This window comes from Monomorium pharaonis, chromosome 7, assembly GCF_013373865.1.
Source record: "Monomorium pharaonis isolate MP-MQ-018 chromosome 7, ASM1337386v2, whole genome shotgun sequence".
NCBI lineage: Eukaryota > Metazoa > Arthropoda > Insecta > Hymenoptera > Formicidae > Monomorium > Monomorium pharaonis.
Window position 1 is genome coordinate 17188119 of NC_050473.1, and position 27681 is coordinate 17215799.

The 27681-nt window shown below is 36.0% G+C and overlaps 3 protein-coding genes across 14 annotated transcripts; 1 reads left to right on the forward strand and 2 right to left on the reverse strand.

Annotated features, from left to right (window-relative positions):
* Positions 1-387: 387 nt before the first annotated feature.
* Positions 388-19521, reverse strand: LOC105835143 (protein PRRC2C). 11 transcript variants are annotated; one of them, XM_012678155.3, is made up of 20 exons: positions 19040-19521; positions 17791-17929; positions 17211-17462; positions 16544-16700; positions 15363-15623; positions 13166-13246; positions 12783-13084; positions 12204-12696; positions 11389-12093; positions 10227-10684; positions 8544-10109; positions 6265-8151; positions 5426-5620; positions 5036-5344; positions 4743-4928; positions 4532-4664; positions 3676-4020; positions 3368-3513; positions 2345-2612; positions 388-2152 (listed from the first exon to the last, which is right to left on the reverse strand). In XM_012678155.3, exons 2-20 carry the CDS (start codon positions 17872-17874, stop codon positions 2001-2003), a joined length of 7980 nt encoding a protein of 2659 aa, XP_012533609.1. In that variant the 5' UTR covers positions 17875-17929; positions 19040-19521; the 3' UTR covers positions 388-2000. The 11 variants fall into 11 exon arrangements, with proteins under 11 accessions (XP_012533609.1, XP_012533613.1, XP_012533612.1 ...); XM_012678159.3 differs by having other exon boundaries at positions 15363-15602; positions 17782-17929; positions 19040-19520; XM_012678158.3 differs by having other exon boundaries at positions 15363-15605; positions 17782-17929; positions 19040-19520.
* A 684-nt stretch (positions 19522-20205) lies between these two features.
* Positions 20206-24727, forward strand: LOC105835146 (peptidyl-prolyl cis-trans isomerase-like 3). Of its 2 annotated transcripts, none has more exons than XM_028194899.2 (5): positions 20206-20374; positions 20449-20523; positions 20738-21018; positions 21089-21638; positions 24537-24727. In XM_028194899.2, exons 1-4 carry the CDS (start codon positions 20372-20374, stop codon positions 21213-21215), a joined length of 486 nt encoding a protein of 161 aa, XP_028050700.1. In that variant the 5' UTR covers positions 20206-20371; the 3' UTR covers positions 21216-21638; positions 24537-24727. The 2 variants fall into 2 exon arrangements, with proteins under 2 accessions (XP_028050700.1, XP_012533621.1); XM_012678167.3 differs by lacking the exon at positions 24537-24727 and having other exon boundaries at positions 21089-21414; positions 21509-21732.
* On the reverse strand, positions 21419-27325 carry LOC105835145 (sarcosine dehydrogenase, mitochondrial). Its single transcript, XM_012678165.3, has 15 exons — positions 26665-27325; positions 26459-26561; positions 25628-25884; positions 25337-25549; positions 24812-25135; positions 24528-24690; positions 24290-24437; positions 23411-23549; positions 23109-23309; positions 22747-23014; positions 22539-22668; positions 22204-22460; positions 21968-22130; positions 21766-21873; positions 21419-21699 (listed from the first exon to the last, which is right to left on the reverse strand). The coding sequence occupies exons 1-15, from the start codon at positions 26686-26688 to the stop codon at positions 21540-21542; spliced, it is 2658 nt and encodes an 885-aa protein (XP_012533619.1). The 5' UTR covers positions 26689-27325; the 3' UTR covers positions 21419-21539.
* Positions 27326-27681: the final 356 nt, after the last annotated feature.

Below are 27681 nucleotides of genomic sequence, written 5' to 3' on the forward strand. Positions count from 1 at the left end.
TGTACCGGCAAAATTTTAATGTATTTATATCAAATCGTACCCACGTTGACGACAAAATCAATAAGAATACATTGCAATAGCATGCCATATGAATACTAAAGAATTAAGCAATAACATAAAAGAGAAGCATTTACTACTGGTTTTTTGAGACTTCAACAATATCTTTTTCTTTTTTTTAAATATAGTATACATTGCCCGCGCTATTTGATCAAGGATTCAATTCTTTATAACACGAAAGGAATTGTAACCTCATGTCTAATTTAAGCAATTCGTGGCATCGTCATTATATCGATTTACATTATATTCGTCTCTTAATAGCTTTTCTCAAGTTCTCAATGTTTCAGAGAAAAGATTACCGAGGTGAAAGAGTAATCGCAATCTTTATCCTTTTTCTAATCGATATTCTCTAAATTCATTGAAGTGTTTTTTTTTAACAAGCCTACGTGTTAAGAGTATCTCTTCCTCTACATATGTTTTTCTTCACTATTCACACAGACATCACGAGTACGACATGAAAAATTCTCAGAGTTCAAAGTGGTCGTCAGTACGACTGGCAGTATATTATGTTTTTTTCTTTTTGTTGAAAATTAACATATCAACAGCGCCTAGACTTCTTTCGTAAAATCGAGGCGTAATGCGGGCACATGGCCACATTTATTTTTACTAAATAAATCTGGCAACGGTGGACTCCTGTGAATACTACTATTTATTTTCATGGGCTTTATCTTTATAACAAAGCTTTAACTGCAACGAAAGCAGAGAATATACAATCCTTTTCGTACGTTGCGATAGTAGTTTAGATTGCGGTTTGGTTGATCCAACATAATCTTTCTAAGCGTGAAAAGGTTCGATATAATTCATATGGCTTTTCACGCTTCACAAGCAATACCTTATATACCTAATGATTGAAACTCGTCGCGAATGAGGCCAGATCATGATGATTCACGCGATACCTATAAACAACAGTTTCCTATTTCCGTCGCGCAAACTTCATCATGACCTTGCGTCATCGACAAAACGACCAATATACATAGAGTTTCTTCTTGTCGCAATACATACGAGCGACATAATCGTGCTTATATCGGACTCGTGGATATCATTCTAATCAGTGATTCCGCTTCTTATTGTTCGGATAAACAGAGGACTTTATACCGCCGCTTGTTTCAGTCCTTTCAAACATGCTACATATATGAAATTGCAATAATTGTAACTTTTCGTGGTTACTTGCGCTCTCTTCCTTTCTCTCTCTTTCTTTATGACGTGATCAAGAAAACGTGCGTCGTGTGTCCTAGGACATGCAGTATCGTTTACCGCAGGCTGATCCTGATCTGGGTACAGAGAGAGATATATATGAATGTATACATATAGAGTCCATGTAAATTTTTTATCTCACTTTCCATAGATACAACCTCACGAATGTGACTCCTTAACGATACATTTTTGTATGCAACTCGCATTTGTAATCGACCAACATTCCACTCGACGACGGCACATATTTTTTGTTGAGTCAAGTATTCAAACATTACACGATAATTTAAGTGTCACTTCTTTTAAGCTTTTTGTAACAATATCAATCAGCGCTGATTAACTTGTCGCCATTCTTAAATATGTTTATGTATATTCGATATTAATTATGGAAATGCTTAATAAATGTCTTTTCGACTGCTCAAAGACGATAAGTTTACGCTGTTAGAACTAAAGAACAGGAAAGGTGTACTGAGAATGTTACCTTTCTACAAGTTCTTTCTTTCGATACAGCAGGAAACTCAGATTTTTAATCTATTTAACTGCTAATCGATTATATAAGCACGTGATTTCGTAGACAAAACGAATTCCATTGTGACACTGGCGTGCTTCTTTTCCTCAAGAAATAGAAAAGCACGTTAGTCTTTGCCCTTATTTTCCGACGAGATTATCTCAAAGGTTTAGTTATCAAATTAAAGAAAGGTGTTTTCCATAAAATGGAAGAACAAGTTCACCCTCACGAATTTTATTTACGTTCACTCGTTTTGTTGGTTCACTTCTTCCTTATTGTTATCACTATCTTGTTGATTTACGTTGGGCTTGTTGCTCCCAGGTTGTGTTCCAGACGGACCATCATTCTTGTCATTGTGGTTATCAGATTTATCATTGGAATCCATTTTAACGTTCCCTAAAAAAAGAAGATATCATTATTAATTATATTTTTTAATGACACAAGTTGCTTATGCATAATATTAAATATACAGCATATATATATATATATATATATATATATATATATATATATATATATATATGTATGTATGTATGTATATATATCGTCGTATACATACACATAGATAGATAGACTTTCACTACAAACCTTGTGGTGAATAATATTGCTGTTGCATCTTCATGTTACGTTGTTGCTGTTGTTGCTGGTGTAAATTCGGTCTGTGACGATTAATTTGAGCTTGCTGCTGTTGCTGTGTTGGCATACAAGCAGGCTGTTGTTGCGTGGGATTATTTGGGTTTGGGCCTGGTGCAAATGGTACTACAGGACGTTGTATCGGGGGTGGATAACGCTGTTGCGACGGTTGGATACCAGCACGAGGCGGCATACCCATTCCACGTACATTCTGTTGTAAAACCTGTAGATTAATGCACAAGGCTATATTGTCTCGCTTTTCATCTGTAAACCAGATGAAAATAATAAATTCTATATTTTCTATATTTTTTACATTTTCTATCTTTTCTATATTTTAATCATATACTATAAACCGATTCTGTTCAAGAATTTTATTGTATTAAATTTAAATTAAACTTTATTTCTTTACTAATAATTGAAAAAAACATATATATATATATATATAATACGAAAAATACGAAAATTTTAATTAGATTTCAATTATACATATATTATTTTATTATATAGCACTTTATAATGTATTTATATAAATTTGTCTCTTCCTAAAACACAATTTAGACAATTCTTTTTGAAGATATTTAATAATATGTATTCTAATTTTCATCTAAATCGTATTTCATTATTAAAAAAAAAACTGTAAAACTACAGAATTTTAAAGTGCAGTTTAATACAATCTGTAGTTTTAATGCACATATAGATATAAGGAATGATTACATTTCAATACTTTGAAAGATTAATCTACAAGTTCTAAGAAAATAATAACTATTGTATAAAATATCAGAAATAGATTGTTCAAGCTTTATTTTTCGATTTAGACAAAATTACATGATTCTTTTCTTGAGCTTTAGATTCCTTTAAAGTATTAACATATAACTGAGAATTTTATGTATGTATTATATATGTGTGTATATATATTCAAATGATTGATGCATGCACAATATTTAAATGAGATAACTTTAATGAATAAATGGTACATACGTAGTTATTGTAGCTGCTTACCAGAGCAGACTGACTAACGCCCTGATATTGTTGATACTTGTGATGTTGTGTAGGACTTGGCTGTGGTTGTTGTGACGAAGATTGCTGTTTGCAATTTCTTGATTTAGGCGACGGTATTTGTGGAGCTATAATTAAAATATTAAATTTAATCTATATTCTTATATAATTATTTTTGAAGAAATTGTAACTTCTTATACATATAAAATTCAGATACAATTTCTTAATTGTATCTGAAGGCTATTTATTCAAAGTATTTTCAATTATTTTTTTAATTATAATGAGCTTACTTGAACTAAAGACCGATGCAAGTACATCCTGTTGATTTCCCGATGGACTCTTTAACTGTCTGGGTTGCTCCTGCGGTTGATGCTTACTAAGAAATGTGGGTGCTGCATTTCCTGGTCCTGGCAGACCACCAGTGGGATTACGAAATTGTTGAGCTGCTGCAGCAATTTGCAATCCTGAACTGGATAGAAAGCTAGGGCCATAATTTTGTAGACCAACAGGAGTTGCGCTACCCGTTGCCAGACTTTGACTGTGTTGGCCAAATCCTTGCAGACCATAATGAGTTCCAGTTTGTTGAGTAGCACCACCGGATTGGTAGAAGCCTGTCTGCGAGCCAGGAAATACATCTGAAAATATAATTAAGAAAATATATTAAGTGTTGAGAATATCAAAATATACAAATATGTGACGCACACATAATAACACTATTGCCGATATTTATAGTCTTATTTCAAGATAGTCTCAAGTAATGTCTTAAGATACTAATATGGTTTTGTGATTGATTGATGAAATCTTAAGATAATACTTTAGATAATCTTAAATATAAGACTCGACTATAAACCGATTTACACTGACTCTTTTCTGATAATTATAATATATTTTTTTACACAAATTATAAAAGTATCAATTTCTACAGTTATGATAAAACTTTATTTTTATTTGTAATATATAATTGTTGAATATTAAATCTTATGATTTTCTAGTAATAATATCATAATAAAATATTGCAATTATTAAGAATAACTCATTAAATTTCCTAATTGGATTAGTTTAAAAAAATTTTGTATCTGTCTTTAATAGAATAATGGAAATTGATTTAAAAGTAGCACACACATTTATGATAAAATATAAATTTACCAGCGGATGTAGCGCTGTAGTAACTGTTGGATGCTTGCACATTTGGACCAGGTCTCTGCACTAATTGTGAATTGCTCATGTAACTACCGCTAACACCGAGCACTTGATTTGGATCATATGGTATATAAGCCAACTGGAAAAAGATGTTTTGTCAATAATTTAAATTACTAAATTTATTGAGACAAAATAAAAGTATAACGTAGAATTATACCTGATTGGGTTGAGGAGCAGATGGGCTCTGGAAATGTGGAGCTTTAGTTCCAATTGCTCCAATTGGTTGAGACGATGGCTTGACGCTCGCGGACATTAGAGAATTTGATGACGAACTGATTAGTACCGTATTGGGATTATTACTAAGCTGTTGATTTTGTCCAAATGGCGGACCAGCTGCTGCAGTCTATCAATGCAATACAAAGTAACAACATACATTACTTCTGTATAAAATTTTATCAGAAATTATAATATTGTGTAAGAACCATAAAAAAAAAACAATAATTTACGTACAATTCGGTATTGAGATAAATTGTTCTGATACATCTCTGGTGTTGGAGCATTTGGCGCATGAGGTGGAGGTGGTGGCGGTTGCTGCAAGTATACATTTTGTTGGCTAAACGAGCTCTGAAGAGACGGAGCGTACGGCGCGTACTGCGTAAACGGTGATCGGCTCTGATCTAATTGAAACGCTCCATATAAACCGCCCGCTTGAGCTGGTAATTGTCCTGAACCTGTGTTGAACAGCACAGCTGGTGGCGACGGTATGGCCGACATGCCACCGTATTGCGCTGCCTGTGAACCAGGATACTGCGGAAATTCCTAAAAATAAGATATCGTATCTCTTAATATTCGGATTCCTTGTATTAAATAATAAACAAAACAAATAATAACGCAACCTACCTGATAATTAATATGCGAGGGTTGTCCTGTAGAATTAAATGGAGGTGGACTTAAGGGACCTTGAAGACTAACGGGAGGATGGCCGATGGGACTCTGACCAGCTCCAATGGGACTTGGCCCAGGTACGGTAGATCCTGGTTGCGTACCACTGCTCCCTGAAGACTGTTGCTGCGGCTTCACCTGCGGGGGAACCAGCTGCGCATCAGGCAAAGAGTCAGCGTCTTCCCACAAGGGACATTGTGTTTCAATATTTAATTGTTATATACATCATGTCAACAGCACATTCTTAACAAGCATTCGTTAGTTTCAAATAAAAATCATTCTCAAATTTGTTTGAAAATTTGGTGAAAATGAACAGATTTATTACGTCATAGTAATACATATACCTTATTTCATAATTAATAATAAAAAAAGCCATACTAATGATAAAGTATAATAATGATAAGAAATAATGATATTATGATAAATATAGAATGTGTGTGTGTGTGTGTGTGTGTGTGTGTGTGTGTGTGTGTGTGTGTGTGTGGTGTGTCATAACAATAGTGATAAAATTAAGCTAATTTTTGTTAAATCGATATTGATCATTGACAAGTGGCTGACTTAGTATTCTTTGATCCAAGATGTTAGCCACTTACCTCTCATTTTCACCACACTTATTAGACAGAATTTTTCAAAAAAAAAATACAAGAAAGAAAAGTATTAAAAACATAATTACAATTATGACAATACAGTAATAACAACAACAATGCAAGTAAATAACGGAGAACATTGAAATAATTATCCGTGACATGATAATTGCATGCAGAATATGAAAGAATATTCGCAAAATGATTTCTCACCTTGCACACATTTGTAGACGTTGTGATTTCGCTTTTTATATTGCTCTGATTGTATGGTGAGGGTTGGTGAGGGCTGTAACTGTCCTCAACGTCGCCGCTTTCGAACGCTTGCGGGAAGCTGGCCGCACTACTGACCACACTGGTACCGTCCTCATGCTCGACTACGGTCGGCATTGGTGGTGCATTCTCCCAGACTTTTTTTACAGACGCGATTTTAAGGTTGAGTTCCGCGGTCGACGGCGATATCGTGCTCTGACCACCAGTCATATGCATGGAGCGTGCCATGCCTAAACTTTTACTCTTATCATCCGTCAATTGCGAAAGATCAGAGTCAAAAGTAAAGTCCAATTTCATGTCGGAATTATCTTCGTTTTTATTGAATGATAAAGGCATTTGAATAGGTTCTTGATTTTTGTCTTTGATTAAGTCATTCGGTTTATTGGAAAATGCAACGGAGAGCGTCGGTTGTTGATGTTGCTGGATTTGGCTACCTTCCTCTTCTATTTCCGCACGCTTTTCGGCTCGTTGTTGTGATTTCATGTGATTCGAAAACTTCGATTTTACGGCCAGATCTGTTGGTCCAGTTGTATTCTTTGTATATTTCGTATTCTCGAAGATCAAGGTCTGTACGGGAGGTGAAGACACGTCGGACACATTCTTTTCCGTCAGAGTTTCCTTCAGGTTCTTCCCCGTCTTCTCACCACTTGGTGAATTTCGTTGGCTGCTGTGTCCAGAATTAATCTCATTGCCTTCATGACTATGATCATTTTGAATCAAACCAGACATCAGTTGAATGTCTGTGGAGACTGCAGACGGAGAATTCGAACGCAATTGGCTTGTGAAAGGTTTGTCCCAAGCATTAACCGTTGGTGGAGGAGCAGGACTGTTAGTAGAGTCTTTAGCGTAGTTGTTGCTATTCAGCTTGCTCATATCGCTTGCGTCGGTCGCGCACATTTGCTGCTGCTGTTGCTTCACTAGACGTTGGAATCGTGGCGCGAGTCTTGGATTTCTTGTATTTCGATTGTCGTACTGCTTCTGCGGTACGTTCGCCGGCTGCGGGATATTCTGGCCAAGTAGAGGAGGTATATTTTGTGCCTGCTGCAGAGCCTGTTGTGATCCATTCGACTTTGACTTCGAACGATCGCGTTCACGCTCTTTTTCTTTGTCTCTCTTAACGGGCTTCACTTCCTCCTTCTGATTATGTCGAGATTCCTTCACGTTTTTCTTCGAACGCACTTCCTGAAAACCGTCAGCATCTACTTTATCTTCCGCTGTAACACTTGTTGCGTCCTCGGTACAGCTATTTGTTTCGATTTCCGAATCCACTAGTTTTTTGTCTTTCGTCTGGGACTTCTTATTGAGATCGTTCAGCGCTTGATTAACAAGATTTGGATCGCTTAACTTGATCTCATCAATACGATTAACCATGCTATCTTTATTACTCGGTTTATTTGCAACCGCGCCACTGTTAGTCGAGCTTTGACTTCTCGACCTTCCATTCTGTATTTGCGCATTTTGCATTAGAGGCGGTATACTGTCGGCATGATTCTTTTGAGCACTAAATCCGGCATTCTGCAGAGTTCGTTTCTCTGCTCCCGGGGCTCGCGACGCCGGATTGGAAGACTTGGAATTTTTCTCACGTTGGTCTCTATTTGCCAACTGCTCGTTTCTACGGGAATGCACATTAGCGGCATTTTGGCTCGTTAATTGAATGGCTCGTCCACCAAAATGCTTATTGCGTGTGTTACGAGACTCTTTGTGATCCTCTATATGTTCCTCGCTGTTCTCTGATGTAGTTTCCCAATCTTCATTGCCTACGTCCGACTGTGGCTGTTTTGATACATTGCCACTGCTGCCGCGTGAACGAGCTTCACGGTTATCTCTTCCCTGAAACGCGATAACGCATTATTACATTAAAAGAGAAATAAATATGTACCCATGTTTAATAAATTTTGATTGTTATACATAACAAATTTATCATTTGTAAAATAAAAATTCATCATTTTTCTTTGTTAAATAAAAGTAGATAACTAAAAATATAAAAGTAAAAAATATAAAATTGGGTGAATGATAATCCGTTTATCTATATTCAATAGAATTGCAATATAAAATATTTCATATTAATCATAAATCTCTAAAATTTAATTTGTTGCCTATTTTCCTCTATCTTAGAATTTTGTCTCAATTAATTAAAAAAACATATAAAAGACGTTAAAAATGTATATTTGAAATGTCTATGTAGCAAAAAGAGAAGTAAAACAAAATGTAATTATACATACCCTCCTACTTCCACTACGAGTTCTCTTGGAACGGGACTCTTCCTTTCGCATTTGCGCTTTTTGGGACGAAACGTTGGAGACTTGAGTTGGATGGTTTGCGTCTTGCTTGTTAGCAGGTTGTTGAGCTTGCTGACTCGGAGACTTATTGCGTCTGCCTGTGATACCCGCTGTAAGTGCCTGTTGCTTCGCGATTATCTTATCGTCGGTAGACTCAACTGGCGTGGATTGCAAGAGACTTGCATCTTTCTCTGGAGTCGGGGTCGGTGGATTTTGCCGTCCAGCATTTTGCTGATGCTTTTCATCTGTATTACGTTCCGACGAAAACGGACTCTTACTGGATGGTGGTCCGTAGCCTTCCATACGATTGCCCGTGGCCGTATTTCGGATACGGAAACCACCTCTGCCACGACGGGACGGTTCGCCTGACGGCGCGAAAGCTTCATGGCTAGGCTTACCATCATATGTTCTTTTCTCGCTGCGTGTCTGAGAATACTCGGTACTACGCTTATCCTCTCGTCTTGACACCTCGCGATTGCGCTCCTCCTTCTCGACCTTCTGAGATGGTTTCGGGGAACGAGCCGATCGCTTATCCTCTTTTCCAGACTCAGTGGAGCCGGATATCTCGTCAGCACTATTCTCGGAATCAGTGTGCCCATATGAACCGCTCTTGGCGGACATCCCGGATTTACCAGTAGATCGTGGTCCACCTCGTCGTCCTCTAGATTCCGGGCCACGCCAACCGCGAGTATAGACGCTGAAAGTTCCTCCCCACTGACGTCCACCACGGGATTCCCGGATTCTGGAGCCACTACTGCTTGTTCTGTTGCGCGTACTCTTTTCTCTTTTTTCATCCTTAGCTTGCTCTTTAGCGTCCTCGGTAAGTGCTTCCTCTCTTTTTTCTAAAGCAGGCTTATCCAACGAGCTCTGTTTAATTTCATCGCTTTCTTTGCCATCTTTAGCAGCTTCTGCTATCTTCTCTTCTTCCTTCTCAAAAGTCGGTGATATAGCGTCAGCCCACGCTTTCGGCGAATTATCACCCCTCTCGATCTGTCTGCTTTCCGGAGTACGTTCCGTTTTTCTGTTCCACACATCCGTATCCTTTTTCATCTCAACAGCACTATCCTTCGGCTGTTCTTTTTTCTCTTGAAGATCAGAACTACCTCTCTTCAGTTGAGTCAAACTACGTTTTTCATTTTTCAATTCATCCGCTTCGATTTTCTCTTTAGTGACTGGACCGGGAGGCTGTCTTCTATCTCTATCTCTTTCTCTTTCCCTAGTCTCTTCGTGATACAACTCTCGTTTTTTCTCCTCGTAATCTGATACTTCGTTTACCCAGGAACTGCAATCTCGTAATTTGTGCAGTTCGTCATCGCGTAAAGACGTTTTCGATTCTCTGGAAGTACGACTATCACGTGAGTCCGGTCTCTGCGGGCGTTCATTGCGTTCTTCCTTCGACACGTCGCGACGACTTTCGAGCTGTCTATCTTGACCTACGTTGCGTTCTTCACGCCATTCAGGGTTCTCAGAACGCTCCCTTTGTTCCCGTTCTCGCTCATCGAAAGAATCCTACAAAATAAAAAATTTTATCAAGTTCAATACAAGCAGATTGAGCTAAGCTAGTCAATATTAATCAATGATAAAATAAATCTGTCGTAGAAAAATTGATTAATTTCAATTTTTTACCTTTAAAAAATTATCGTAATCTTTCTTGTCTTTGTCGCGCGCATCTCTTAAGTCTCGAGCATCACGACTAGTAGGACGAGAATCTTTGACATCGCGACCGTCTCGATTGTCACGATTGTCACGGACATCTCGGTTGTCTCGATTATCTCTCGAGTCCAAATTCTCCTTCGGGTCTCGCTCTTTGTCGTCAAAATGTCTTTCGCGTTCCCAAGAATCACGAGGATGCCTATCATCGTACTCGTAGTCTCTGAAATTACGGCTGTATTCATCATAATAACCACCTGGTTTGCGGCTATCGTAGGACCGATGCGAAGAATGTCGATAACGATCTTCCCTCGATGGCGGTGCGTTACCGCGATGATCTCGGGACGGAGGTCGTTCATCATCCAATGGTGCCGATGCATCCGAATCAGTTCTATTACGACGTTGCGGCATGGATTGCTTCATACCGCTATCTGCTAATACAAGTATCATTTAATATAACGCACGGTTTTTCAACATCTTATTGAAAAAATTAAAATGTCGATTAAATAAGTCTTAAAATAATTAAACAAGAAATGTCACGTTAAAGATTATTTTGGTTTAAAATACTGTCACACTGCTAAATTTTATCAAGCTAAAAAATTCGTATTTCATAAATACAGTTTACTAATTATAAAAATGTTCGTTATTAAAATTGACTTATCATGTTGTTCTAAATTGTAAAATAGTAAAGATTATTAGTAATTATTTTTTTACAATCCAATTACAATTATTAAAATAAGAAATGTGATTTTCTAACATAGAAGCCCAGGTAGCAAAGAGTAGACAGATACAACTGTATGCGAATAATATTTGACAATTCTTCATGCATAGTGAATTATAAATAAAGACGCTATCTATTTTTCGCTACATTTGTGTTCTACAAATTTACTTTAATTCTTGCACGATGAATTCATCAACAAATATCTGCCAAAAGCATTCCACATGCGTCCTAGTAGAATGCATGTAGGAATGTTTTGGCAGGCATCTAGAGTAACATGTAATATTCTATCGTTGATTACGACTTGGTAGCATTGAGGAACGTAGGGAAAACGGTTGTAACTGCTTTATAGTTTGTGGAATTTAGAATGCTACAGTCGACCTACCGTGCTACTTGGGGAAGTGATCCATAAAAACTTACTCAATGAATTGTAATTGTGAAGCCATCTTCCGGGATCGTATTGTTGGGAAAACGGAACAGCCTGGGAAGCAGGTCTTTCCGCATTTGGTGAAATTCGGTTGAAATTCGCATTGCTTCTCTCGGCCTGCTGTTTTTGAAATCTTGGCGGCAAGTTATTTTGAAAGTGTCGAGAGAACGCTGGTTGCTCGCGATCTCTTGAGTCTCTTTGTTCACGATCACGATCGCGTTCCCTCTCGCGCTCGCTACGAACCGGGTCTTGTTGTCGTAAAAAAGTCTGCCTATCGCGATCGCCTTGACGAAAGTCCGTCAGTCCTTGATCTCTGCCCTCTCTATTGTCACGAGTATCGCGTACACACGCAATAATTTTCTCATCTTTCCCTTCGGACGAGGTGCGAGATCGTTCTCTACTCTCTCGCTCTCGATTCTCCTTCTCTCTTTCCCATTCAGGTATAGGAAGAGGTACAGGCGGCACACTGATCAAGTTCTTGGGTTCGCCAGACTGCGCCCGTTCCTCATCTTTTTGTTTCGCCTGCTTTTCCTTCATCTTTTGTTCCAAGTCCTGTAGTTTCTTAGCCGCTGCTTGTTTCGTTGATTCTTGGAAGCGTTTCTCCTCTTCCTCCTTGCGTAATCGTGCACGCTCGACAACGGATGCTACCTCTACTTTAATTCTACGTCGTTCGTTCCATGTCTCGTCATCCTCAACACCTATTTGTAATATAAATAGATGCATTAAAATATTTGAACTTAAATTACTACTACTAGACTTGAGTAAATCATCCAGTTTGGACACCTTATTCTACTTAAACTATACATACCTCTTAAAGAATGTACAGAATGCAATTGCGATTGACTGGCGTAGGCACCACTTGCGCCGTTTGAGCCACGATAGTCACGATTCATAGGTTGAGTCCAAGGACGATGCGGCGGATCACGGAGTTCCTTCGAGTCTCGGTCTCGAGGTTTCTCCTTCTCGTCTACATTATCATCACCTTTTTTCTCCTTGATATCTTTTTTCTCGTCATTTTTCGGTGATTCTGATTCAGCTTCGTCGTCGCTAAAGGCCAATTTTTGGTTATAATCAATATCATCGTGCGCAGCCCATCCTGCGTCACGGGAAATGTCATCCATACGCGAAAGATCTTCCTCTTTGATGATGGGTCTAGTCAGAATTTCTTCCTCAGTTATGCGCTCACGTAGAGGAGGTGGAAATCGACCCAAAGGATGATTAAATCTAGGTTGGGGGTTGTTGGATCCAGAATTTGGTGCAAATTGCGAAGAAAATCCACCAGGAAAATTTGATCTATACATCTAAAAAAATCATATACCTTTTGTTATGCAAGTTAAAAAACCACCTACGTAAGTTTCAACTTTCAAGATTGTAATGACAAACTCACAAATGGAGGAATAAGACCTCGATAGTGATGTAGATTTGGCCCAATTTGAGGACCGGAAGAAGGCGCAGAACCTTGATTATTTACGGAATTATGCTGGCCTCCCGGGCCCGCGCCCATGTTGGGCGATTGGCCCAAGTTCTGCCGCCCTCCACCGGGCCCCTCCTGGGTGTGTCCTCCTGAAACAGGTATATTTAAAGGGAGGGCCTGGCCCGCCGGAGTATTCCCATTTCCGGGACCAGCTGATGTTACTGGTACTGCGCCACCTGGCGTACGACTTCCACCTTGAATCCAACTTCCTTCGGCTACAAAGATTAAATTACAAATAATTAATCTGTATACTTTTAAATTAAACAATTTTTATGATCAAGGTAAAAGAAACTTACTCTGTGGACGCAGGCTCGGCCCTGGACCATACTGCGCATTTAATTCTCGATTCAATTGCTGTTGGTTCCCCGGCGTCCCACCTACATAGTTTATTCGTTGCATTAGAAGTAAAAAATAGATAAATAATACATTATTTCTATATTCTAATGTCTATAATACGTAATAATATATCAGTATGACAAGATACATATTTAGTGAGATAAATGATAAACAAAATACATGCTCGCACGCGACTATTTCGTAAATTGTAAGACCGTCTCTCACATACACACACATATATACACATATATAACATGCTTTACGAAAGTGTTGTGAATGTAATAAAGAATTGAATACAAATAAAGCACAAAAGATAAAGTGCTCGATTATTCATACAAATAAATACCCGATTTTATCTACAATAAATGTAAAAAAACCACACAATTTGCTAAAATCGTATAATTTCATTTCATATTATAAAGCATATAATTATTTTAATTACAAAATATATAGATCCAAACGCATTCATGTAATTAAAATTATGTTTTATATTACATACAACTGTATCACTTCTTATAAAATATTTTCATTAAAGTAAATTTATTTTAAGTTTAGTATTTTCACATACATTGCATATTCCATATAATATTATATAGTAATACTAAAATAATTAGAAATTTTAGTTATTCTGCAACATATAAAATAATACTATTACTATTATGTATGCGTTTAAGATCAAAATAATAAAAGAAATATTTGAAGTTTTATATTTCAGGTGTTCTTGTTAAATACATTCCGTTTATACAAATCTTTGTAAATTATAATAATCTAGTTTAGATCATCTTATATGTTTAACAATAGGAATAATATGTTGTTAAAATCATTTTTTCCACGTATAAATGGATATACTTATTTAAGAGAAATGTTAATATAAGTATTTTGCATAACAGAATGTCACAGAATAATACATTTTGTGATGCATTTTTAAAAATATTAAAAAATTCGGATATAGAATAACCAAACTTAGAAACATTCATTGAATTAAAAAGACAAAGAATACATGTTTCTTAACTGTATATATTAATCTCGATTTTTATACATATATATTTTTTCTAAATTTGATCTTAAAAATAATAAAAAACTAGTAAGAAATGAGGTGCGAAATTTAGTACATATTGTGGTGTTATCTAATTTTCTACGAACGTACATAATAATGCAGATCAACATTTAAGTCAAGTCAAAAGTCTTTTGCACTATATCTAAAATTATAATGTAATCAATATGTGAATATTTTTTAACTAATAGCTATAAGTTTGATTCACTACTAATGTGTATTTGTCAAGTATATTAACAATTCGACAAAAATTATCATTTATAAATCTTTTAGAATTAGAATACAAATATAAAACAATTTCATAAAATTTTATAAAAATAGAAACTTTTATTATCAGAATGTATTAGTAATCAAACATATATTTATAACATATGTTTTCTTTAAGTAGATTTTACATTTAAAAATCGTGCGTAAAATATAAAATTTAACAATTTATTTATAAAATAATAATGGACATATTTGCCATACAAAATTTACCGTATTACTATCGAGAACTTTAACAAATTATACTTTACAATATAGTTACAGAATTGCATTTAATATTAAAAATGTCACTTTTTTAAGCATATTTTAATATTAAATCTTTGGTAACTATTTTTAAATGTTAGTATACACAGCGACATTTCTAAAAAAATAATCTAATTATAGCAATGTCATAATAACAAAATTAATTAAAATAAATTAATGATAAAAAATATTAATGACTAATCTTCCATTGTACATATAATTAAACTTAAATTATTTTCATTATATTAACATATTTTATTGTCACTAATATCTCTTAAGATATATGCAAATAAGTAGTCTTGAAACATCCAATGTAAATAAACTACTACTTCTCAAAGCACAATTTACTAGATCCATTATTGATCTGTACAGAGTCAAGAATCCGCATGCAGCGCATTCTTGTACATCTTTGCTGCAGTTTTCATCAACAGATTTATTTACATCAATAATGCAGCTTCCATCTTACTCATGAATCGAATAAATTTGATGAAAATGCAACCTTAACAAAAGCCATCATGGGGAGAAGCACAGAGAGGCACTACTGGCAAAGAGATAAAAAAGTTGAATCTAGCAGCAACAGGCAAGCAGTACCCCACCTGAGTGGTTGTGGGAATACGGCTGTTGCTGTAGTAACGATTGATGGACTGCGACTGAGATTGCATTGGATGTTGTTGAGGACTGTTGAGTCTGGCTCTGAGTGGAGACGGAGGCGGACGGCTGTCCACTGAGACTGGGAAACTCGTGTTGGAACTGCGGGGACTGGTGGGCGAGGAAACTCAGTCCAAGGGCACCTCTTCCCCCTTTCGCGCCCCCCACGAGCCCCGCGTAACCAACCACTGCTGCCACAATGGGCGTACCTATCAATTAATTTGCACTACCCAAACGACCACTCCGCTCATACTTTACTCATGTCTAACGTCCAGAAATGGATGTTAAAAGGATAGAGATATCGCAAATACCAACTAAACAAGAACGATTACTGTCACATCCTATATCGCAACATATCGTTATCTCAGATTTTTCAAGTCCTTTATCAATCCAACTCTGGACATCCAACGTTTCATGATAAAGTGCATTTATATTCTAATTAAATTGTTTTAAATATCATTTGCGACATTATTACAATATTATTGTATTACACATAATATATACGATTATAACATATATGATTTCTATTAACGTGTAAATAGTTTAATGTATCAATTATATTGACTCTGAACCTATTTAATGATAGATATGGAAATAACAATTTATACATAATCAACGACTGCAATATGTATGTATGTATGTATGTATGTATGTACACACACACACACACACACACACACACACACACACACACACACACACACACACACACACACACACACACACACACACACACACACACACACACACACACACATATACATATAATCAATTGTGCACGCGTCGCCCCCGCTTACGGTCTTGCACATTCTCTTTTCGTAGGGGATAGCGACTAAATACCCACATGTGGAAGTCAGTTTTTTCGCATTGTAATCGATTAATTAGATACCATTAGAAGTTTTTGGTCATAAAAAAATTCCAAAAAATTCTTTCAGAATTTTTTATTATTTTAATAAGCATACATGCCTGCTTTTAGACAGAAATGAATTTAAGAGTGTATTAATGGAAAGGAAAATGTGAAAAATATAAGAAAAAAGTAAATAATAACTTAAAACCTTAACATTTTACGTTAATCAATATTATGCATACATGCCGGTAGTGCTAATAGAATACTTATTTTTCTACATACCGTCTCCTGATCTGCTCATAATTGCACTCCATGATGATTTGTTGTTTGTCTGATCCAAAAAAGGAGGTTGTGATGCATTTTGTTGTGTCGGCAGTAAAGAGTGTAGGGATGTTGACACAGTGGTCCCTGCTGCGCATTGTGCTGTTGAAGAGACAGTCTGCAAGGAGATATTCATTTTAACAACATATCTTGGATTAAACATAATATATATAACAGTAGTAAGTCTTTTATATTTAGCACCATTTGTGTAATATTTCTCTTATAAAAAAATAGAATACGCAAGATTACAGTTGCTCCTTATAATATTAAAATTAATTTCTGCTAAATGACATTCATAAGAAGAAAGTAACAGAAGATGAGATATAACCAAATTTTATCTTTTATAATATGACTATTTTATAAAAAAAATAATGTAATGTGTAAATCCATGTGGCTCTCTCTCTCTCTCTCTGCAATTCATTCATAATCAATAAATTTCAGATTCAATCTCAATTCTGATTTCATGTTAATTTTATAAAGATTTAAGAGTTGGAAGTTTATAGATAAAGGAGATGAATTTGTAATCCAGGAGTTTTGGGGACAACAAACTCTTTTGTCTTATTATTCTGATCTCTTATCTTATTATCTTTATTTTAGAGCAAAAAGAAATAATAGAATTATAACTTACAGTAGTGTTATCTAATGAAGTTGCTACTGTGGTGGTAGTAGTAGTGGTCGATGATGTTGAATCCTTAGTAGTAGCCCAACCACTTCCTCCACTTGGCACAAGACTGACAGCCGGGTCACTGCTGCTAGTTTCACTTTTTAAACTGGGCAAATTAGCCGGAGGACGCCGTGCCGAAGGCACCTTTCCAAGACTTTGCATTCCATGTTTGCGCGGTAATGTATTTTTCTGCTGATGCGGCTCCAAAGATTCACCCTAGATGGAAATAAAAGGTGAAAATAATTAGCTAGTTTGCACTGTAGACAAGAACCTTTCTGAGAAATAACACAAGTGTAAAAAAAATTTGTCTAAATATTTAACATAAAAAATCTTTAAATGCTATTTTATTTCCACAATCATATATTATATAATATCATATAATATCATATAATATCAACATATAAAATTTGTAAAATTAAGAATTATTATTTAAACTTATTGAATGCAAATTTTAATTTTGAGACAAGAAAAATTTGAACAAAGACATCTTATAGAGAACTAATGAGAAAAAGTAATAAAATGTTGGCCAACTCACCCTACTCACCCGGTACAAGCTATTGATATCTAATGATTGAAACTTGGATTTTCCTTTCTCCCCCTTCGACACAATCCCTGACAGAGTAGACATGCTGTCTGCACGCAACCATTTAGTACCAATCAGACCCAAAGAACGAACCCTTTGTCTGCAAAGACAAAGTTATATTTAAATATTCTTTCTCTATTTTCTCCTTTTCTTTCTTAATATTAACAATGACTGGAATATGCGAAAATCATGATAAAGAAATTAATTGTATTCAGGTAAATGAAAGACTTTCAACATACTATTTATATTCTGAAAAACTTCCTCAAATTACATAAAATAAATGTCTTCAATTTAAGGATGGATGGAATCAACCTTATACTTAATAATAGAGAATTTAGCTGCTGCAAAGTCACTGATGATACATATGTCAACTCTATAATATTCATTCAAAATGTATAATCAAGCGAAAATTACATCCTAGCATGTCGCTACGTCACATGATGCGACAATCGTCTCGTGGTATACATGATAACTTTATTAAAAGTATTCCTAAACAAATCGGTTTCCAACAACGCGGCAATGTGGCAGCGCGCAATTTCGTCGTGATTCATCCCGGTAATGCGCGAAAGTGACGTGGAGGAGTTTCTAGAAGTGCAGGTCTCGAATGCCGAAGGAGGTGCGTCAGCGGTGGGAAATCAGCGGGAGAAAAAGCTTTGTCTGTCACGCTGTCAGACGTTAACGCCGCCGCTGTAAGCCGCCGCACGCGGCGATAAAAAAGGCTGAAGTAAAAGCGACAAAAATAACTTGGACTTATTGCGAACTCGTTGTCCCCCGCGCGCGCTGTCGTGGCTCCTCTCGGTAGGGGGGGGGGGGCAGAGGGCCGAGGGGGCAGGTGTAATGCCGTGCTCGAGTGACCCAACCCCTCGCGATCGCGAGTGCGATGTCAAAGAACGACAGACCGCTCAAAACAATGCAGTTCGGTCCGAAGGAGAGAAAGAGAAAGAAAGACGGTTCCCGTCCACGCCACGACGATGCCGTCAAGGTTTTCGCCGAGATAGCGGTACCCCGTTAGAAGAAAGTGGATGGTCACGCGCGGGTAGCGGCGGGGGGATCTGCCAGGCGGCAAGGGGAGATAGGAGACGAAGGAGGGAGAGCGGAGGGGAAAGGGGGAGGGGAGAAGTGTCTGGTACAGCGGAGCATCCACGTAGGAGGGACGAACCTGGCGGCGGCCCGTAAACCGCGGCGCGAATACGGAAAAATAACGACTTACCTTGGTCCGTCCAAATGGGTTACCAATTCACAACAGGGTTAACTCCCGGTGAAACTAGATTAATGTGCGGATCGCTACGGATTGCACCTCTTTACGACGACGGCGAGCACCGCGCCTACGGGGACGCACGGAAACTTCTTTTCTCTTTACCAATTCGTCCAAGATGGCGAATGCGCGACTCTCTCGGGCCCTTCCACCGCCGCGGATCAATACAATTACGTCACGCTCGCCAAGGGGAACGCGTTCTCACAGACGCGCCACTCGTCGGCGGATCCCGCGGCTGCACCGCGTCGCGCTCACAATTCTCTCACGGGACTCTCTCGTGCGTAAAAATCCGTTCCCCGTACGCGATCGCGATTTACGCGTGAATCCCGTGGGCTGCTCGCTCTCCGTCTCCGGACGATGCGTAGGTTACTCCTCACGGAAATGGAGCGCCCCGGGGAAGCTTCACGGAATCACTACTTCCGCTTGCCACCGACGACCGTTGTGCGTGCGGCAAAAGAGAGTGGAGACGCACGCAGGTCGGACAAGTAGTGCGTCTAGCGGCCGCCCGCGGCACTACTTGCCGCTCCATACACCATACATGAGGTTTGTTTTTTATTCCTGCACTGCTGCACTAAGTTAGAATAAGACGAATATATTTTTTCTCATTCTAACTTATTGCACTAGTGCAGCAGTGCAGGAATAAAAAACAAACCTATGATTTTCCCTTGTTCGACACTGCGAGCTCAAATGGCGTTAATTGCGTCCAGAAAATCGACCAATCGCACTGGTCCGCTGGCCAAATTGCTCAAACATGGTTTGTCGATTCTCTATCCGCGCAGAATTCGCGAATCAGTTTTCCGGTATCGTGGACATGAAAATAAATTCCATAATTTTTTTGCATTTAGCTAAATTAAAAATTCTGAATAATTATATAAAAAACTTTCAGGAAAGGCTTTAGGACGCACTCACATTAGCGAAATAGCAAATAGAAAATTTGTTAGAATCAATAGAACGGTAGAAAGCAGCAATTTTGGTTTTTTTTATAATTGCGCTTTTATTTTGGTTATAATAATATAATATGTAACATAACAATAATACAAATTTTATAATTCTGTAAGGTCGTTGATCTTACAAACGCTATTTGACTCTGTATTAGAACCACGTGCAGTTTCATTTGCACTTTCTGCACTCTTTCTCTACATTTTTTGCACATTCGCGCGAAAACGTCCAAGCGTGTATAACGATGTGTTTTGGAAAAGATTTATTTGTTTTCAAACGCAATCTTTAACTTGATAAAATTACTTTATATTAAATTCTGTTTATAACGCGCAATATGCATTGCAAAAAATGGTATATTAAATTGTTTATAGTGTTTTATAACCTGCATCTGTATGATTTGAGTGATATTTTTGTGCTTTTTCTAGAGCGTAACGCTGCACACGGATGTCGGCGACATAAAAATAGAGCTCTTCTGTGAGATGTGTCCGAAGACATGCGAGGTATTACTCAATTTTCTATTGCACAAAGACAACGTGCAATTATATTATCATCAGAGCAATGTATAACCTATATCTGCAATTATTCTTTGTTATATTTTAATTTTACAACACTTGAGTATAAAAAATACCGTGCTAATCTTGGTATAGGATTGAAAACATTATATTAATCTCAAGAAGAATAGTTTTAGTACAGGCATCTATATTCTTATTTCAGAATTTTCTTGCGCTCTGTGCCAGTGGGTACTATGATAATTGCTTGTTTCATCGAAACATAAAAGGTTTTATCATTCAAACTGGAGATCCCACTAATACGGGTAAAGGGGGAACCTCTATATGGAATCACAAATTTGAAGATGAATTTAAGGAGGAGCTCAAGCATAATGCCAGAGGTCTTGTCTCTATGGCTAACAATGGCCCTAATACAAATGGCAGTCAGTTCTTTATAACTTACGCACCTCAATCACATCTGGACTTAAAATATACTTTGTTTGGGAAGTAAGTTCGCTTCTTTATGCATAGTGATAAAATATAAGATTGTGATAACATTTTTTTTTACTTATCACAGAGTCATTGATGGGTTGGAAACATTGGAACAGTTGGAAAAGCTACCGGTTAATCCTAAAAATTACAAACCACTTGCGGAAATTAGGATAAATAACATAACTATACATGCCAATCCATTGGCAGGATAAGCCTGAAATAGAAGTATGTGAATCAAGAAAATTTTATAAAGATAGAAGAATAGATCAATTATTATATGGAAAAGAGACCAAAATCTAATGAAAATATATGTTCTATAACTTGGAAAGCCAGATTGAAACACTTAAAATTTTATTACCTAGTGACCTAGTGATCAGCAAGAAAAGATAGTTCATCAGATTAATAAAACAAGTAATTATATTTTTATTATGTTTTTTATGTATGAAAAAAATATAAAAGGTTTGATTATTGACATACATATAATTGCTTTTCGCAAATGGTTTAGAGTCAGAAAATTAAATATTTGACAACTGTTTTTACATTGTGTATATACCCAGTAATCTCTTGTTCTGTGGATCAAATGGACTTTGAAGATATATTTCCGCAGGATATCTTTTGCTCCTTGTTTCAATCTCGTAAGTACCCGTCTTCAAAAATTCTTTTGTAACATTTTGCCCATTTGGAGCCGTGATGTATCTGAATAATAAAAATGGTAAATCTTTATCTCTACTCATATTTTCATTTATTATGCGTTTAACTTACGCCTGTCCAATACTCTTTTTAAAAGTATATCCATGTTCAGCCCTTCTTAGATAACCAACGAATTGATCATTCCTGTAAACGCTCTCCATACCCCACAGTGGTACATCACTGTAATCAAACGGGTATTTATGTACAAACGACGTGCGTTTGAAATATTGCCAAACAATATCAGGATCGAATTGTATTGCAGAACTGTACTTACTCATTTATATGTAAATGTACCATTCTTTTTTTTATTCCATTTTTACGACACTCTTCAACAGACGACTTTCCTAAGTATTTGCCGTTTTTGCGGCAGACGCTTTCTAAGGCCGCTTCTATTGGATTGTCATCCGTTCTCAAGTCTGAGCTCCAAAGATGATATCCTGAATTAATAATTATCACAAATTAGCGTAAATTAAAGTGATAAAAATACGCATTTTGAATTTTATTGCCCACCTTTTTCGCAACTTAAACTGTAGAGCGCTCTGAAGCCAGCCAATTTCATATCATATTTTTTACCGCATTCCATTAAAGCTTTATAAACTTTTTCGCATGAACTTTTTGGAATATGTAGTTCGTAACCAAGCTCGCCCACGAAACTAAGCCTAAACATGTGTACTATTTCACCATTTATTCGTACTAGTTTTGAAGTTGAGAAAGGAAATGATTCATTCGAGAGATCATCGTCAACTAACGTTCCAAGAACTTGACGGCTGTAATAATGAAAACGAATAATGTACATTTTTTAAATAATTTATACGTCTATTTGTATTTGCATTTTGTTTCAGTACCTATTAGGACCTTGAACAGATAAAATTCCTATTTGATCTGTAACATTGTGTATAGATACATTGAAACCTTTGTCTCTTATTATTTTGCTGATATGCGCCCAAGTGTGATACGATGACATGCCTCCACTCACTATAATCGGAAATAAAAGTTAATAATAATTGGGATAAATTGCGATATATATATCCGATAAAATATATAAATGAATACCTAAATAAAATGCTTTTCCTTTAAATATGGGATCGACTAGACCACCCGTGCCAGATTCCAAACCAGTGATTGTGCAGTCACCTTCTACACCCCCTTTTTTGTTTAACATACAAGTGTACACAATTCTATTAACTTCTCGATCCACTTGAGCTGTAAAAATATAATCCACCGCTTGTTTCGTGTCTGGGCCACATATGTAATGTTTCCCGAAATACGACAAGTTAAATAAGGCAACATTATTTCTACAGGCAAGCGCTTCCTCTCGTATCTGTGATAATAAAAATTATCGAGTTAACATTTTTCATGCTTAAACATTTTATGACAGTCTTAATCAAATCTTAAAAGGAGAGAGGTTGACTTACAATGTTATCGTGCGGCGGAAAATTAAATGTACATTCTGTTTTCAGTACTTCGGCATATGCGTCATTCGTATTTTTTGGTGTATCGTAATAACCACCATAATCGTACGGTAAAACTGGAGCTATCTTGTTGCCTGGTAGGAACCATCCTGGACGTTCCCATCCTTGCCTTTCTTCCATAATAGCACCCTCGTTGACGAGAAACTAAAAAGTAATAATGAGACTTGTGTTCGCGAGCAAGAAACACGCGCAATGTAATTAAAAAGACTTAATTAAAGCTTAAATTGATATAAAGCGTAAATTACATTGTGGAAAGGGTCTGTCTTCAAGTTTCTACCGCTTAAAGGTTCGTCGTGTGGAAAAGCAATATTATAATTTTTGGCATAAGCCTCCTGACTTCGTTCGTTCATCCAAACTAAATTTTTTCTTTGTTCTGGTATATACCTGGATAGAAAGACAGAGAGACAGAAAAGCATGTACAAAAATGTTAACTGTAAATATTAATAGAATTGTGTATATTACTTGTCGTGTTGCTCATACTTTGTATTTTAAATTTTATATAGCGACAAAAAATATAGACTGTATTATAAATAAAAGATCCAGGAATTAATTCGTCAAATACTACAGGCCAAAAGTTTGGAAACGCTTACGATTTTCATGCATCTCATGAAAAGTTAAATGCTCTATGAAAAAAAGTAAAGTTTTCAAAGTATAGAATCCTTAAATCTGTGTTTTTATTTTATCTCCATTTTATTCCTAAATTATATAAAATCGAAAATTTGAATTTTTTCAATACTTTCATTTTACTTTGAAGTTTTGTGACTCGATAGAATATTATTGAACGAATAGAATTGAACATAAAAGTATTTTAAAGTAAGCTTTCTAAGTTTTGAAATATTTTTTGAAAAACATCGAGATAATAATTTTTTGATATTATATTTTTTATAAAATGTTAAATCAATTATTATTGATAAATAATCTTGTTTAACAGCTTATTTACGCTTTTTTATCGATGTTTCGAAATTTTTGATCTGTAATGTAATTAATTCTTACCTCTCGTCAAAATTGAAATTTATTGGTATTAGTAATTTAGAGTTTTTACACGAATCATATTATATTCTACAATTTAGATTTCTCTAAGAGTCTTTTCTAAGATTCAATTTTTATTTTTAATCAATCTTTACCGTCTAATGTCCTGATTGAACATGTGTTTGTCCGGCCGACCGTTAATTATCCATAACGCTATTTGTTCTCCACAACCACCTCCAAACATCATTCCAGCGCTATTATACCCGCAGGAATAATAAAAACCTGTGCAGCGTGGGTCTTCACCTTTCGGACATTGTTGCAGTTTAGATTTAATATGTGCTTATGTCACACACATGTAAGCGTCGATCATAAATTAATGGTGAAATTTTGTACCCATAATAGGTTTGTGATCAGGAGTAAAACTTTCTGGGCCGCACACCGTCGTTCTTATTCCGGTGGTCGCCAGAGCGGGTATCAGTCGGTTCATCGCCTCTACATGGGTATTGAACACGTCCCAATTCAACTCGTATAAGCTAAAAGAGAAGTCTTCCGGCGGCTGGACAATATATTATCATTTGATTTAAATAGTACGTAAACTTTAAATTGTTTCTTCTTTAATAATACGCTTAAATTTAGTCTTACACATGTATGGTATATATATAATATACACAACTTACGAATTTCAGTATGATAGGATTCGGCTCATATCCTCCAATACTTATATTTCCACCCTGCACCCTGAAGTAAATATTAAAATCGGGATCTCGAATATTTGGCAATCCTCGTACGTTCATCGCCTCGGTAACAATATACGCGTGTTTCATCGGTACCAATGGGATGTCTAATCCTACCATTCGCGCTACTGTTCCAGACCATGCTCCCGCTGCATTTAATACGACATTAGTTTTTATAATACCATAAGGCGTTTCCACTCCGCGAATAGTTTTATGTCCGTCGGTATCCTCGACGAGGATTTTAGTGACTGGACAATCTTCAATGACCTTCAAAAATTATTTAATTAGATCAATTTTATAAATGAATAATTGACAGTAGAATTGTACATTAATTTTAGTTATTTATATAGAATAGCATGTCGCTCTCGAAAAAACTAACAATAATTACAGAATTTGCATACAAAATTAGTTTTACGTAAATGTGTATGTGTGTTGTAGAGAACGTTGAAAGAAAAAAGATAAAAGTACCTTGCAACCATTCCTTTCGGCTGATTTTGTCAATGCATGAACCAACATGGCAGGATCTATCGTACCATCCATTGGAGAATATATAGCAGCTCGAAATGCATTTTTATCTAGGAGGGGAAATTTTTCCTTTGCCTCGATTGGATCAATCATGTATGCCTCGAAATCGAAGTTCTTACAACTAGTAATTAATCTTTCGTACTTAACTACTCGCTCCTAAGAAAAGCAAAATGTATATTTAGTCTCCAAGAAATGAAATGAATGAAGGCATATCATAATCGTGTGGAAACTTACGGGAGTATGAGCGATGAGGAGTCCACCATTATTTATCCATCCTGGATTTATACCTGTTTCTTCTTGCAAAGATGCGTAAAGCAGTCGCGAAGCTTTCAATAACTCCGTTTCAACATCATTTATTCCGCGTAAATGCCACAGGAGACCTGCTGTGTGCCATGTCGTGCCAGATGTAAGTTTAGACCTTTCCAAGAGTACCGCATTGACTCCACGTTTTCCCAATTGATAAAGTGCATTGCAACCAGCGCTACCACCACCTATTATGGACATTTTTTATTAAAAACTCATCAATAAATATAAATCTGTGTAAACATTAATATTGATTAATGCTTAACTAAAGTTTTGTTATTTCTTTTAATTCTTTTTAATTATAATGAGCGAAAAAATATAATTAAAAAACGTTTATTAGTTTTAATTTTAACAGTATGGAATATTTAATTTTTATTTAAACCGATAGTCCGATTAACATTACATATATGAATTACGTGAAAAAACAACATTGTGTTTTTAGACATGAGCGAGAAGCTTTAGTATAAGAAAAATCTTTGTTTGAAAATATACACATATGTGTACATATATGTTTGTTATCAATGTAATAATTCCTAGAGGTATTTCGATGTTGTTACTTTGTCGATATCGCAACGTACACATATAGACAAATTCGATTGGTAAAACTAACATTGTCAACATTCTCTAAATATAGTTCTTAACAATTCAAATTTTAATCCAAATTTTTAATTTTTGCTTCAAGAATGTTTCAAGCTTCAATTACATCAATTCTTATTTATAATTATCTTGTTTATAAACTATTTTATTTATAAGCTTAGTTACCTATTATCACAACATCTGCATTGTTTGGAACATCTATATCCTTTGTCTCATCCTTTTTAAATGTAGCGACTGCTCGATTATTTCCGATATCCCATTTAGGCAACTGAAAGAAAGTAATGGAATATGTACAGTTTTTTTATCTTTTCTCAAAAAATATGAAAATCATGTATATAATGTATTATTGAATGCTCAATTCATATGCATACCTTGTTCCTTATTAAACGAAGCATTATGCTTCGCAGTCTTTTGTATACTGCAATATTAGCACAGATTGAACTATAATCTCCCGATTCACGGCTCGTGCTGTATCGTGCGACTATTCTGCTAGTTGTGGTTCAATCTTTATACTCACACTGTTACAACAACATTATCAAAGAACCTCTGCATCGTCATGTTTTCAACTTCTCTTTCGCTCGTAATATCAGCCATGATCAGTCCGTGTCTGCGTGTATCCCGCGTTATTAAGAAAACAAGTCCTGTGCAATTCGCGTAACGAAAAAAATATTACGCGCGAATGACATCAATCGCAAAAACAACACATTATTTAATATATTTATTTATGTTAAAATGAGAAAAAACGATACTTGAAAAAAGGAATTTATACAAAAGTATTTACACGATTGCTCAACTATGCCTCAGTCTGTTATCTATGTTTTCCTTTTTCTTGCTCGTAATTTCTGTGTTATACTTATTATTATACACGAAAAATATCCGATATTGCTGTGCTGACACATAATGATAATAAGAGAAACTAATCTCGTCATGAGATTAGTTCTTACCAAAACTAGAAATATCTCGTCACATTTATTATTATCTATTTATCTTAAAATATGTATTTATATAACATTTGATTATTTATATCATAACGTTAACGCGAGATCAATTAAAATATACTGCAAGAAATCAAGGAAAAAAAATTTTATTTTAATATAATATTGCAATTATATTTTTAATAAAATCCACATCAGCTGTCTACTTTCTGGAAATAATTTTTATTACCAACATAGACTCTGGAACTCTGGAAAGTGTTTATCATTGCTGATAACGACTCTTACAAGAGTTTTATTTTTACGAATTTATAGATACACACAGAATTTTATTGTTAAACTGTATAGAAAGCAGCATATTGTTCTATATAGTTTAACTTTTGACCTTGATATTATATCGGAATATTTCGATTGTGAAATGTTCTGTGATGATATGTCGTGTGTGTGTGTGTATGT

Excerpts from the sequence above, each read along its gene's own strand:
- LOC105835145 (XM_012678165.3), bottom strand. The coding sequence starts at position 26,688 with ATGCTTCGTTTAATAAGGAACAAG. Across the intron at positions 26,562-26,664 it reads TTCGTTTAATAAGGAACAAG|TTGCCTAAATGGGATATCGG; the intron begins GTATGCATATGA and ends ACTTTCTTTCAG. Across the intron at positions 25,550-25,627 it reads TCCTCATCGCTCATACTCCC|GAGCGAGTAGTTAAGTACGA; the intron begins GTAAGTTTCCAC and ends TGCTTTTCTTAG.
- LOC105835146 (XM_028194899.2), top strand. Across the intron at positions 20,524-20,737 it reads TGTGTCCGAAGACATGCGAG|AATTTTCTTGCGCTCTGTGC; the intron begins GTATTACTCAAT and ends TTCTTATTTCAG. Across the intron at positions 21,019-21,088 it reads AAATATACTTTGTTTGGGAA|AGTCATTGATGGGTTGGAAA; the intron begins GTAAGTTCGCTT and ends TACTTATCACAG.
- LOC105835143 (XM_012678153.3), bottom strand. The coding sequence starts at position 17,874 with ATGTCTACTCTGTCAGGGATTGTGTCGAAGGGGGAGAAAGGAAAATCC. Across the intron at positions 17,463-17,781 it reads GCTTGTACCGGGTGAGTAGG|GGTGAATCTTTGGAGCCGCA; the intron begins GTGAGTTGGCCA and ends ATTTCCATCTAG. Across the intron at positions 4,929-5,035 it reads ATTTATCTCAATACCGAATT|ACTGCAGCAGCTGGTCCGCC; the intron begins GTACGTAAATTA and ends TTGCATTGATAG.